At 37.2% G+C, this 14,807-nt stretch overlaps 1 protein-coding gene across 2 annotated transcripts in view; it reads right to left on the reverse strand.

The window, feature by feature from the left end:
• The window catches only part of tgfbr3 (transforming growth factor, beta receptor III), a 113,891-nt gene that overhangs the window by 22,717 nt on the left and 76,367 nt on the right, over positions 1 to 14,807 (reverse strand). Inside the window, exons 5-9 of one of the 2 annotated variants that reach the window (XM_082136781.1) lie at positions 9,721 to 9,904; positions 6,769 to 6,931; positions 4,486 to 4,633; positions 1,793 to 1,982; positions 622 to 878 (exon numbers count right to left, since the gene is read on the reverse strand). In XM_082136781.1, the coding sequence (XP_081992907.1) occupies positions 622 to 878; positions 1,793 to 1,982; positions 4,486 to 4,633; positions 6,769 to 6,931; positions 9,721 to 9,904 (942 nt within the window). Of the gene's footprint in view, positions 1 to 621; positions 885 to 1,792; positions 1,983 to 4,485; positions 4,634 to 6,768; positions 6,932 to 9,720; positions 9,905 to 14,807 lie in introns of both variants that reach the window. The other variant, XM_082136780.1, reaches the window with a different exon arrangement.

Below are 14,807 nucleotides of genomic sequence, written 5' to 3' on the forward strand. Positions count from 1 at the left end.
TCTGGGAATATTCACACTGCATCAGCTTGAGGGAAAAACAAGGTGTCTCTCACACAGCACTTCTGCACTCATTTAACCTCTAGTTCTTACCAGTGTTAGGGAAGCTACTTTGAAACAGTAGTTTATAGTGTAACTATACTCAAGCTACCCTTTTAAACAAGTAGTTGACTACACTACAAGCTACTAATAAAACAACAAAAGAATACAAAAAATATGTCAAAAGATTTTCATTGAAAGTTTTTTTTTTAAATAAATGTATAATTTTATTGTATTTTTAACCATGTACCATGGTTTCCACAAAAATATTAGGCAGCACAACCGTTTTAAACATTGATAATAATAAGAAATGTTTCTTGAGCACCAAATCAGCATATTAGAATGATTTCTGAAGGATCATATGACTGAAGACTGGAGTAATGATGCTGAAAATCACATGTAAATTACATTACAAAATATATTAAAATAGAAAGAATTTGTTTTAAATAATAATGATTATATTTCACAATATGTTTACTGTATAGTTGCGTTAGTAATCACACTACTTTTAGTTAGTTACTCTGCAATACTCATCCAATGTTTGCGTGTACAAAAGGTTGTGCACTTGTCACTTGTGTTTCCTACCTGTAGAGTTTCCTTGTCAATGCTGACCACCATTTTGTTCTTCTCACACTGTACACTGAATCCTACATTTGGAGATCCCTGATGCTCCTCAAGAGATGGCATCGGAGGTGGAAATGACAGGCCCTGATCCATGGATGGCAGAAAGGGGAACGGGAACCCGGTCCGTGCAGGGGAATCCCGGGCGCTGGGCTTTGGAAGTGGGTTGATATTGCGGAGAATGGACAGCTCAGGTGGGAACATTCCCTCATCAATGTTCCCTAGATCTGGAAGTGGTCAAGAAAGAAGAGATTTAAACATCAATCTGCCTGACAACTTCTTGGTAATGTAGATGCAAGAAAATCACACACAAAGCAAACACAGTTAGAACCAACTGACATTAACTGTATGTAGAATTTTTTATCAGCAAAAAAGTATTTTTTGTCTTGTTTTCCAGTACAAAATTGTATTATGAGATTTACTTAGGAACCAAAAAGAATTGCTTTGGAAGAAAACATTTATTGGCTTGTTTACACCTGGTCACTTCATGTGTTTTCTCTGATTGGATATCTATCCGATTTGTTAAAACGGTTACATTTATACTTGGCCACATAAATGTGTCTACGCAAAACGAATATTAATCTGATCCTATGTCAACAAAAGCAACAGATATTTCCTTTGCGGTAGTTTGAGCGTTGGCTTGCTGAAGAGATGCTCAGCTACTCATCTGTGTTGTTGCGTGTTGCAGTAATGCTGTCATATCTGACTATAACGTCATATAGCCTATAACACGCTCTCACACGTTTATTTTTTACATTTTGGAAAGAATAAAATTTATATATGTGGTTTCAACAACCATATGCACTTACACTTCGCCTGGAATGTGTCTCAGACCATCTCCTGAAGTGGTTTGAGTGATCGAGTGAGTGAGTGAGTGATCGAGTGATCGAGTGAGTGAGTGAGTGAGTGTTTGGGAGGGCATTTACACCTGGTCTTTTTATGACCGGATAACTATCCAATCAGAGAAAACGCATGAAGTCATCAGGTGTAAACAAGCCTTATCTGTGTGCGTATTGAAATTGCATTTTTTTTGCTGTGTATTCAATGAATTAAGCTTATTTATATTGTAAACTAATTAAGCTTATTGTAACTATTTTAAGTCGATATTATTTATATCTTCGGTTGTTGCTCTTGCCTTGTTCTCTGAGGCGCAGTTTGAAGTGGTTGGCAACAGGGGTGTTGGTGTAGGAAGTGACGGGGTTGAATCCGTTTTCCTCTGCCCACTGGATCAGAGCCTGAGATCCGGCGGGCAGCTTCTGTTTGACCGTCTTTGATACCTGCATCAGCCTTTCAGTGTCATCACTCAGCCCGACAGTATCTGACGTCTGAGAAGGACAAAGGCAAATAATAAGATAACACATTCACTTCACATGCAGAAACAGAAATGCAGTCACACGTGTTCATTCTTTACTGTAGTTTAGAACAGAAAAATGAATAGTCAGAAAGGAAATAAAATGATATCTACTTCTGTTCAAGTCCATTTTTTTTTCTGAGACACATTTCACAACTCTTTAACTATAAGCCAAGGTTCTTCTTGTTTTCACTGACAACATATTCTGATCTAATACCTTATTTTAAGGTACAAAATGAACACTCACCAAACTCCAAATTGAAGTAAAGAAAAAGGCCACAAAATATTGCAAATTGCATGCATGTTTTAAATCAAATTTCAAGAACAATAGACTGATCCTCAAGAACTATGATATGATCCTCATATCAGGGCTCAAATGGTCAAATTACATAGGAATTAAAAGTTAGCTTCAGTTTGTTCTCTATTGGGTGTGAAGAACAGATGTTCCTCATTCCTAGCCGTGTTTCCCACAAACGCCTCACCAGGCGGGACAATGAGCTTGAGCCAATATGCCAACAGTAGCAGGGCTTTGATTTTACAAGGTTGTGGATCGTATCACACATAACTTACACATAACATTCTCCTACACTCTTAAACACTGTAACTGATTCACTCGGACACGGACAAGTGCAACACATTCATGGCGACAGATGCGTTATACACACACTTAGACAATTCATATTAAAATTCTCTAATGAACTTTATGACTTTTGATCTACATACTTGTGCATCTACTGTAAATCAAGGATCTCAATATCTATCTATCTATCTATCTATCTATCTATCTATCTATCTATCTATCTATCTATCTATCTATCTATCTATCTATCTATCCATCTGTGTGTGTGTGTGTGTGTGTGTGTGTGTGTGTGTGTGTGTGTGTGTGTGTGTGTGTGTGTGTGTGTGTGTGTGTGTGTGTGTGTGTGTGTTTTCAAAGATTTGTCCTTTATAAGAATTTTTACTTAATTTTACTTAAAGTAAAAAAAAAATATTATCAGGCTCCTATGTTTAGGTTAAGCAGTTTCACTTTAATGGCAATGAAAAGGTTATTAGTCAGTTATTGAAATGCCTTATTTTCACAAATGTCACTTTAGTCAATGCATTGGTATTTAACAAATTTAACTTAAATTTAAGTCCATGTGTGCTTTTTTTGCAAAAATGATGCAAGTGACTTCCACGTCCGTTTCTGTTAGAGTTTTACAGCAGCACAAGGAACACTGTTGTGTTTACTTGCTACTTGCGAAATCCTGTCATTACCACTGTAAATTGTTGTCTACTGTACTTGTCACATTTTGCCTTAGTTTTGTTTTTGTTTTCTGTCAGTATGTTTCCTGTTTCCCTGTGTTCCTTTGTTCTCCTTTTCACTAATTAGTTGTCATGGTCACTCATTTACGATCACACCTGTTAGTCTTTGAGTTAATCATTATTGCGTATTTAAGTTCCTCATTTCCTTTCATTCGTCGTCGAGTATTGTTTGTGCTATGCACACTGTTTGTTTGTGTTTCTTCACTTGGATTATAAACTACATTTATATTGGTATTCCAGCGTCATCTTCTTCCCTTGGCTTGGACTAAGCGTGACCGTACTATTTTGGTGTTTATCTTTGTGTATGCAGTGAGAGATCAGTTTGTAAAAGAATTGCATTGCAGTTGTATATAAAGTACTGTACTCTACATTACACTTTTCCAGTTTAGAAAAAACATATATAAATGATCATATAAACACTTTAAACCCCTTAAACTAATGTGACTTATCCTAATGACAGTGTGGATTTTTTTCCTTCTAAGCAGCACATAAAAACGCACAAATATTTAGCAATAAATTACACACAGTGTGTGCAAGTCGCTCTTCAAGAGCTGTGAGGTGTAGTGACAGTTTCAGTGGTGTGAATGTTATGCTGTGCTATCTGAAACCAGCACACAGACACTCTAATAATTCATATTCTGAAGTGCCAGGCCAATGCTACAATAAAACCACTCCAAAGGCTCTGGCTGAAGAAAAACTCACTACACCCCTCCTTCTGTTATTACTCAATCTCATAACAGGCCTCCAGATCACACAATTCATTGGATCAACCTGCTATCCTTTGCTCAACCTTTTCACACACATTTTTGGGATCATCACTATGATTGTATTTTTGTTTTGTTTTTTAAGAAGAATTTGATACTTTTGTTTGATACAGCACAACCATTTTTAACCGTGATAATAATAATAAAAGGTTTCTTGAGTACTGAATTAGCATGTTAGAATGACTTCTGAAGGATCATGTGACACTGAAGACACTGAAGTGGAGTAATGGCTGCTGAAACTTCAGCTTTACCATCACAGGAATAAATCAATTAGAAAATACTTTGAAATCAGTACAGCATTTCAGTACAGTTTGAAATAAGTAAATACTTGAAATACTTATTTCAAACTAATAATATTTCACAATATTTGGCCACATTGCATGTGGCTAAAAAATGTAAACATCATACCACAATTTCCAGTTTGCCGATGACGCTGTGGGCTTTGATTACCCAATTCACTGACTTCTCACATTTCAGAAGCAACACAATGTCACGATGGAGTGGGGCGTCACCATCCAGCGGCCTTAAATCCACGATCACATCCACTTGGAATGCACTACTCACAGAGAGAGAGAGAGAGAGAGAGAGAGAGAGAGAGAGAGAGAGAGAGAGAGAGAGAGAGAGAGAAGAAATGGAAGGAAGGCCATAAGAATCTTGGAAAATTTTAACTTCAGCTTTAACATGCTTTCCGTCTGGCCAATTGATTAAAAAACTGGATCGTTTCCTAGAAAACAAAGCTGGACACATGTGAAACAGACCACATAAAGCAGTGCTGGGATCCATCATGATGCTTGCATATCTTTAGATCTGTTTTTCATTTTTTAAGTCACTATTAGGCGACAGTGAGTGATATTGTTGTGGGCGGAGACAGTTTTACCCTGCAGAGTTTTCCAATATCAACAATACCCCAGTTCCTGCCTATTTCCAAATAAACTGTACAAAACCGGAGGAAACACAATGACAACCTAAAATGACAAATACAGAGAGACAAGCACGTACATTTACACACGAAAGCAAACACACCCATCCATGAACACTCATGTGTATATATACACACCATGGTATACTAAACACACCCATATGAACAAAAATATCCTGCACAGTATGCTCAGAAACACAATTATTCCTAGTTCGAAGTTTGTTTGTTTTTTTACATTAAATTGTCTGGTGAGGCCTTCAGGTCTTCAACAGCAGATTAAATTATATACACTGCTGTTCTTTTTTTAAATTAGAGCAAAAAAATGATGGTCTGACTTTAGCATTGTAAAATTACAAAAAACAAAGTAAATAAAATAATTTAAAACATTAAGCAATCAGTTCATGCAATGAGTAAAACAAGTATGCTAGAGCAGTTGTTATGACATTATTATGTCCATGTAATTTTAAGATAAAATGAAATGACAATCCTATACAGAACTAGCTACATTGCCTTTAGATTTTATACAGTGTATGAAAGTTATTTTTACAAAAAGAAGCATTTTAGCATGAGGTGCGGTCACGCCATGTTGTTATTACCGTAATTACAAGATTTCAACTTGTAAAAAGCGTTTACGTCCTCGTACAGCTCGTAATTACAGCTTGTAAGATGGGAATTTTCGGAGAGCTCCCACCTGTACCACGCGACCGCTGTATCACCTGATCGCTACAGATTCATTTAGCCGTTGATAGTGTTGCCATAAAAAATTCATAATTTCCAGTCCGAAGACATGATACGCTCCGAATAGAATGTCATGTTCTGTAATCTCGAGACTACGGTAATTACGACACGACATGGCATGAATGCAGCATTTGTCACAAGCTAGTCTGTTTCTTTTCTCGTCCACCACATGACCAACTGAGCTGAACAAATGTTCACTATCTCATGCAGGGTGCACACAGGTATACGCTCAGGCAGCTTCAGCAAGCACAGGAAAGTGGCTCTTATTTATATGGCAGCAGACGAATGCCTGTTTGCTTCTTAGTGTCTGCGTCTGTTTGGCAGCAACACTTTTAAATTACTCATATTGGGGTATGTTTACTTTCGGGGTGACTTTTCTTTTGTGCTTTGCAGACATTACAGCTTCATAATATTTCCACACAGCGACATTTTGGTAAATGATTCCAGTGCAGTTTGTGTGCATGGGTGTACTTCTGGAACACAGATCAGCCAAAATAAAATGCAAAAACCAGCCGTTTCTGATTAGTGACTGGTCGACCAGTACATCTCTTAATTTAATCGGTCCTTGCTGTTTTAATTTCTTTGAAGTAAACTAATAAATAAATAAAATCCTACTGACCCCAAACTTTTGAACAACAGTGTACATTTCCCATCATTCTCAGCATCTAATGCACTTTTGTTTACTTAATACCAAGTTCAGTCATGAAACCGTGACGCTGATTTACCAGCACCATCTGTCTAGATCTGCTATGGGGTTCAGCTTTGTCTTGCACCAGAACGTTTTACTATCATACACTCTTAGGGTTTAACAGAGCAAGTCTTCGTAATAATGCACATTCTTTGCTCTTAATTTTGCTGTACAAGCTCTAAAAAGCTGTCTTTTAAAGAGAAAATAATACAAATAAATAATATAATTAAATCATGTGAATATGACTGTATTGTATTGTACCGCTGTATTACAGAAACTTCCAGAAACTTTTACAGAAATGTGTTAATCCTTGACTTGTACAACAGTACAACAGTCTTCTCCTCACCTGCTGGAGTTTGGTGCCTGGAGCTCAATGATGTGGACCTCCTGGTCATGATCAGGACCTGAGAGAACACACCCTGTGGATGGCTGGGGCTGGATGTAGCTGGCCAGGTAGTTCAGAGACAGGAACTTGTTATCAATCTTACAGGTCTCGGAGAAGACGGGGTCTGAAACAAATATGAGAAATGTTTAGGCCAAGGGCTGATAGAAACTTGGAGGACACAGAAAAGTTTGACTGACAAATAATTAACCAACATTTAGTAACAGTCCTGTAATCTGATATTTAGTATAAAAGCACAGGAACGTTTTGCTGTTTGTATCACTTGACTTGTCTGTGTTTCAGACCACTATACATGAGCAGCAATGGAAGCAGACTGGAGTTGAACATTTTTAAGGAGTGGCCCAAGATTTTTGAATAATTTGGAAGCCTCTTATGCTCACCAAGGCTGCATTTATTTGATAAAGAATACAATAAAACAGTAATATAGGAAAATATTACTGTCCCCGCCCGTGTTCCCCTGTCTTGTGTGAGGACCTTTGTGTTACTTCCTGTCTTGTGCCATGTTTTGTAGTTTTTTTGTAGTTTTTCCATGTTGATTAGTCTCACCAGGTGTGTCTAGTTAGTTCCCTTGATTACCCTCATGTGTTCCTATGAAAATTGACCATGCCCCCTTGTTACCTTGTTAGCCTGTGTTATAATTACCCTTGTGTTTCTCTTGTGATTGGTCAGTCATTGTTTGCTGTAATATGCTCCTGTCCTGAATTTCTCTGTTTGCCCTGGATTCCTTGGTTTATTTTGTTAACAAAGTAGTTCTTGCATGTGGATTCTCTCTCCGCTTCATCCCTGCCTCAGCATTACATTAACTATTTAAAATAACCATTTTCTATATTATTATATTTTAAAATTTAAAAGCTGGCATTACTCTAGTCTTCATTGTCACATGATTCTAATTCTATTATACTGAATTTGGTGCTCAGGAAACTTTTCTTATTATCAATTTTGAAAACAGTTGTGATGCTTAATATTTTTGTGCAAACTATGATAAAAAAAAAAATTGGATTGAAAAAAAAAAGTCAATTTATTTGAAACTGAAATATTTTGTAACAATCTAACACTCTTTCCTGTCACTCTTGATCAATTCCCCTCCAAATAAATCAGCATTCATTGACAAACCTGTCAGTAAAAATTTGAACTGTCAAAGTAAGGATACACTTCTGACCAACCAAAAGGACATGGTTATCAGTTGATGTTTATAATCTTGAAAATGGCCAAATAATTGGCACTTTAATCACTTTAAAACATATAAAACCATCATCATTCAATCAAAAACAGCCTGACCTGATCTGTCCCGTTGCAGATTAATTACTTCCTAAAAAAATCCTCTCTTCTCTTGAACACGGTTTTCTTTGCTCCTCCACAAAAGAGATGACGGCTCTTCTCTTTGCCCCAGAGAAACAGAAGACAGATGCTTCCTTATTTGGCCATTATGTTTTTGGACAAAGCGCAAATGTGATGAGCGTCAACTCCTCATGAAAGGCTGGCATATCTTACTGTCTGCTCTTCCTGGCTCTTTGAGGTGCTGGGGGAAAGAGGGTTGCCTGTTCTCTACAGCAAACAGATCGGAAGCATGTCCGCTCTCATGCGGAGCTACAAAGGGTTGAGATAGAGTAGAAGGCCAGAACTCTCCTGTAGAGGTAAACACAGCCTTTTGAGTCACTGCCAAACCTCAAACTCAAACCCCGCTGGGCCAAATGTTTTACGGGACTGACTGAAACAAGCTGAGAGACTGGAACGCGGACTTTGAATGATGCAGTCATTACTTTCTTCCAGTACTGGAATCTTGTGTTCTTTTACGGACTGAAAAATGAGCACCAGCAGTTTAACCGGGCAACCTGACAGCTGATAGATGCTGAAGTCAGACGTGTTGCTGGTTTGGTCTCAGAACTCAGCGGGGGAAACACGATGGAGCCCTGAGTGAAACACACAGCCGGATTTGTCCTTTTCTTCTTTCTTTAAACAATCCCTGCGGCTTGCTGCGCTAATGGCACGCATTTGCAAGTATCTGTTTCTGCTTTCTCTGTTTCATGCTCTCAACCAGTAAACAACAAACTGTTTGAATGTGGCAGCCCTGTCTGACTCAAACATCATATCAAAGTCCAAGCGTTGGTTTCAAGGTAAATCCCCCTAAACCGTTTCCGTTGAGAATAAGCCAATTTCCCACCCTACGGCTCATGTCATTGGGCAGATGGCTAAGATACTTTCTTAGCAGAATCTTGCGAGGCTTCCTGGTACTGCTATAAATTTGGACTTTCTGTTTTGGGCTCTATTTTCTTTTATGCTTCTTCTATACCCTCCCTGCCAAACTTTCCCTTTGCTCATTCCCTTTTTCCTCTAGGTTTGCTATTCTCCCTCATCCTTCCCTTTTTCAAAGGACTGTTGTGAAAGGCTTCAGATTTGGAAAAGGGCCCGTACGCACAAGCTGGCAGTCAGAGCTTTCATCTGAAACTCTTCCCGTATGTTTACTTGGCCTTTCCATCAATTCTCTATCTCGCGGCTGCTTATGAGCCTGACATGCAAGTAAATCAACTGATTACGAATGAAAGACAGAGAAAAGCCCACAGATTTTGCCATGTTGTATTTAAATGAAACCGAATGTTGCCCAGTGGAAATTAGAATGACTTGAGGTGGCTTCACTGGGATTTGCTTTATTACCCATGGGTCCAGTTACTAAACACAGTCAATAGGCACCATTGAGAGTGAATTAGCATGTGTAGGGCCATGACTGAAGTTCAGAGACGGCAGAAAGGAATGGCACAACATTTATTTTAGGCCAAATAAACTTAAACTAAATAAATGTATTTTTTTAACAAAAAATACTGATTTAAAAAAAGTGTCAGGTGATCAGAAAAAAATATTAATATAGGTAAAACACTGTGCATGCTCAGAGATACATACCCTCTCCAACCTTGATGTAGATGTCATGGGCCATCTTGAGCTCGCTGAAAGATGTAACAGCACGGTAGCGTTGATGGGCCCAGGAAAGCAGGTGTTCATTGCCATGAGGAAGATTTTCCATCTTCACATCACATGACTCAGAGAAATTTCCTGCTTCAAAATTCACTTCAGATCCCTCTGCAACCTAAGACAAAATCAACAAAATAAAACAGTTAATGTATTTTCTATCAGAGTGTTGGTCAATTCTTAATTCTGATTGGTTGATAGATACATTTTTCAATAACTAAACAAGTATGCAGTAGTTCCAGGTTTGATAACTCCAGTTCCATATCACTTTGACTAGTAATTGTGGCTTTTGTCAACACAATAATTCATAAGTATGCATGATTTTTAACAATCGTATTACATAGAGAAATTGGCAGATTTTTTCCGTCGGAGCTACCCCCGATGTACAATACAAACCCCTTTTGTTAACTGGTGGAGCATTTTCCCCCCTTGACAGTTCAAGAAACAAAGATCTCTCTGTCGATGAAGACAGGCCCATAAAACTCAGAAATGTATTGATATGCACATCCCATTTCACAGGGAGAAAATCTGAGGTAATAAATTTTAAGGGCAAGACTACAGATTACGAGAGGAAAGGAAAAAGAGTTTCACAACAGGCCTTTCCAAAATGAAACCTTCCACACGATCTTTGCCAAAACACATCTTTAACACTCTGTCCTGATGGTTTTCTGAAAGCCTCTTTGAATGTGTGCTGTGCACCATATTTTTACACATGGTCCTCTAACACAATATCAGCTTTCCACTGTTTATATAACACACTGCTGTGCATCAGAGGAGATGGGCAGGAGGTAGAATAGAGAGCTAACGGAGATTAGCCTCATAGACAACATATGTACACACTTTCACACATGCAAAAGAAATGCAGACCATTTTCATAAGGGGATCAAATACTTTGTCATGCAGTATGCAGACTCAGCGGAGTGTGCATATTGAACCCATAATAGTACATTTGCCAAAATATTAATATAATATTAATATGCCAAAAATTTAGTATTCTATGGTTTCAAATGGTTAGCATTAATAAAAGTTAGGATAATGCATACTTAATTAGGTAGCATACAGTCAGTTTAATTTTAAGTGTAAGTCATTATAACTTTAATGTTTAGCAGACAGTGATTGTTTACATGCACAGACCTTTTGTCTATGTGAATAAATTAAAACTGATTGCAGATTGCGAACATGCTGTTTATATGTACAGATCTGCATCACATGTATTCCACAAACAATATCTGTGCATGCGAAGATCGGATAAAAGTATGAAGCAATGATTGGTGGGAGAGAGATGTCCTGCTGGAATTCACAGTTTTGGAATTTACAGGATAACATGGCATGGGTTTTTTGTGCTATGGATTTTATTAAAGAAAACATGGCTCTTGCAGAAAATACAATAAGAGCCCCTCTACCCCAATAATATGTGTTTTATGTTTATTTATAAAAACACAATAAAAAGTGCTTAGTTATTCTGTAAAGAAACACACTGCCTTGTGCATATATGCAAGTTGAAACCAGATGAATTTAAAGGTTTACACACCAATTATTCTTAAGTGTAAGAAATTATTTTCAAATATGCACCTTTCGAATATGCTTCTTCAGATCACATAAAAGTTTCATTTCGAATCCAAATCAAATTCTCTGGTGTTTTTATTGTAGTACTTTTTATTGTGATTGAGCTATCATTCTGATTATAAACAGATTATTATTCTACATGCTAACATAACTAGAGTAGTGTTAGTCTTGTAGTGGACAGGAAGAAAAACACAGTATGTACACTTCACAGCTGTCATAGCAACTCTGAGGAGTCTTGTCAGCTTCTGCCAGCTAACCTTTCATCCAGGATACTCTAAATACGTGTTATGTGCTTGATTTCCTTCAAATGCTATGTTTAAAGAATGAGTTGCAAATTATAGAAATTACAGAGAGTTAAAGCAAGCTTTAATGTGAGCAAAATATTAAAGTAACATAGCCAAGAGGTAAGAAAAAGTAAATATGAAAAATAAGAAAATGTGTTGAATCAAGTTTCATTTGATTGCTGGCAAATGTGTGTACGCTCTTGCAAATGTATAAAGCATTGCGTTGTGAGTTTCTCTGCATGTCGTCTTGCTTGACTTGGGCGGGCTTTGCGCTGAAAGTCCTCCCTTTTGGCTCCAAATGGACCCTGGGTCCACATGCACCATTTCAGAGAGATAAACATTCACATATGTTGAAAAACCCGTACAGCTCCACACAGCCAAGCACACGGTCTAGACAGCCCAGACTCATTACATTTCCATGCTTGTGAGTTTTTTTTCCCATTCATTTCTCTCTCTCATTCTCCCAAAGGTGTTCTTTCTACTCTCAGTGGGCTCTGTGCTGGCAAACCCAATTAAACCATTATATCACACCACAGCTTTGATGGACCCCATACGAGCTGCACAGAGAGCCAGACAGCCAATCGGAACAACAGCCAGAGACCTGTGTACTAGTGTACGTTGACAGACAGAAGAGGTGGAGTGAGGGAGAGGGAGAGCTAAAGAGAGGTATATGACGTGCTGAATGAGCTGAGATCTGTCCTGGTGCACGACCCAGCACCATGAGGAACATCTGCTTGACTTCTGGACGGCTCCCCAGGCAAACGCCCCATCCTTGCCAGGAGTGATAAATTTCAAAAAGAAAAATAAAAAACATGAGAAAGGCATCGAGGCCGTCGAAGAATTCTGGTCTCGGTTGAAGGTTATTTTTAGGGTCCCTCCGTATTGTAGACCGTGTGTAAAACTTCAGTTATTCTTTTAAAGGAATATTGAGGGTTTGACAAGTTCAATTCAATTTATACCAAAAACAAACAAAAAAAGTGGAGGAAACTGCCCATTTTTGGTGTATGAAGTTGAAATACACTATCATTCAAAAGTCTGGAGTCAGTAAGTCTCTTATGCTCACCAAGGCTGCATTTATTTGATAAAAATAAATAAAGAACAGATGTTGTGAACAAATTATTACAATTTAGAAAAAAAACTGGCTAACACTTTACTTAAAGCCTTTATGTATAATGCATAATAAAAGTATTTTGAATGCCTTGTAATGCACCTTATAATGCATTTAATGGTCTCATGAATAATTGTAATCACAGTTATAATACATTATAATACACCTTTAGAAAGTATAATGCATTAAAACACGACAAACAACCAATTTCAGATGTAACAAGGATTATGTGAATATTATAATGCATTTTTAACTTTAGTTTCAACTATTCATGAAAAGGTAAAATGCATTATAACGTACATTATGAATACCTTTATAATGCATTATACATAAAGGCTTAAGTAAAAAAAAAAAAAGTTGTGCTGCTTAATATTTTAGTAAAAAACGTGATTTTTTTCAGGAATCTTTGATGAACAGAAAGTAAAGAAATGTAAATCTTTTGTAAAATTATAAAATGTCTTTACTATCAATGTAATGCATCCTTGCTTTAAAATGATTAATTTCTATAATAATAAATCTTACTGACCTGTAGTTTACAGAAAATGTTAATAAGCTGGGGGGTTTTTGTTGTTGTTTTTTTTCAGATTCCAATCATGTTAACACACACATTGTTTACATTCTGTGGCTGTACTACTGAAATATTTTTCATGTTCACCTACTTCTTGGCTCCATTTACTTTGATTGTAAGTGTCTCAGATCTACTTTCATCACTTTATTTAAAGAAAACGAAGGTAATTTTTTGCATTAAAAGTTACAAGTGCTGGTGATTTAGATCATTTTGGAATATTCCTTTAAGGAGAGGAGAGGAGAGGAGAGGAGAGGAGAGGAGAGGAGAGGAGAGGAGAGGAGAGGAGAGGAGAGGAGAGGAGAGGAGAGGAGAGGAGAGGGGTTGGGGCTTCTGTTGGCAAGCCCAACTAAGCACAGAGGAGTTTATCGATTTAATTGCGGGAATAGGGCTGTAATTAGTCTCGAGGAATTAGAAGGAAAAGCCTAAAAACTAAATTAGCTCCAGGCTTTGGGAAGAGTTTCAAACCTCAAGAATTTCTAATGGGAATATGAAAGCAATAAACCCACTCTGGAGTTCAGCCAGACCCCTAGCCCCCAAACCCAAACCATCTTCATCCTTTCCAAAGCCATCAAACTCAATGCCAGCATACAGATGGGCATACATGTTTTTAAAAGATTATGGCATATAATAAAACATGAGTCTAACTTTTAGTAAAGACATCAACATTACTAGTTATATGACTATCATCAGATCTCTAAAGAAATTAAACAAAGCATCCAACAATGCATCCTACTAGGGTTGTCAAAAGTACCGGTACTTTGGTACCAAGTTGGTACTGAAATTGATGACGATACCAGCATTTCTGTAGTACCGGTAGTCAAGTCAAGTCACCTTCATTTATATAGCGCTTTTTACAATACAGATTGTTTCAAGGCTAAAGGCCAAAGCTACAGGTAGTACAGAGTAGGCTGACCACAAATAGACTATTTAAATATGAATATTATTTACTTATAATGATTACCATCATAAATAATAAACTCATTGAAATTATTATAATTATTTTTTTTTTTTATAGTTCAATAAAATAGTTAAACAGTTCCGACAGATTTAGCTGTGGTACCGAAATTGGTACAGAGAACCATAACATTTTAATGGTATTGGTACCGACTACTGGAATTTTGGTATCGTGACAACCCTACATCCTACACAAGCAAAAAAACAAACCAAAAAACAAAACAATTTTAGGATCGCTCAGTGCAGGGTTTCTCTCACCAGTAAGAAAAGGAAAATTTGGAGTGGATCCCAAGTCATTACAATACATTTTGGGAGAGAAAAATGCCACTCCACATAACTCACACAATCGACTCCTAGTGAAATGCAAAGCTTGATACTTTGACTTCTTTTGGAACTATTTTGGTGGCAGAGAAAGAATTTACAAACTAATTTGCAAAATGTTGAAATCTGAATGAGGCAATATTAATATGAACTTCTTGTTTATATAATTATATAAACCCTATATAAAAATATATAGGGGTGGTGGTGGCGCAATGGATAA

The sequence above is a fragment of the Leuciscus leuciscus genome, assembly GCF_965113295.1.
Source record: "Leuciscus leuciscus genome assembly, chromosome: 14".
NCBI lineage: Eukaryota > Metazoa > Chordata > Actinopteri > Cypriniformes > Leuciscidae > Leuciscus > Leuciscus leuciscus.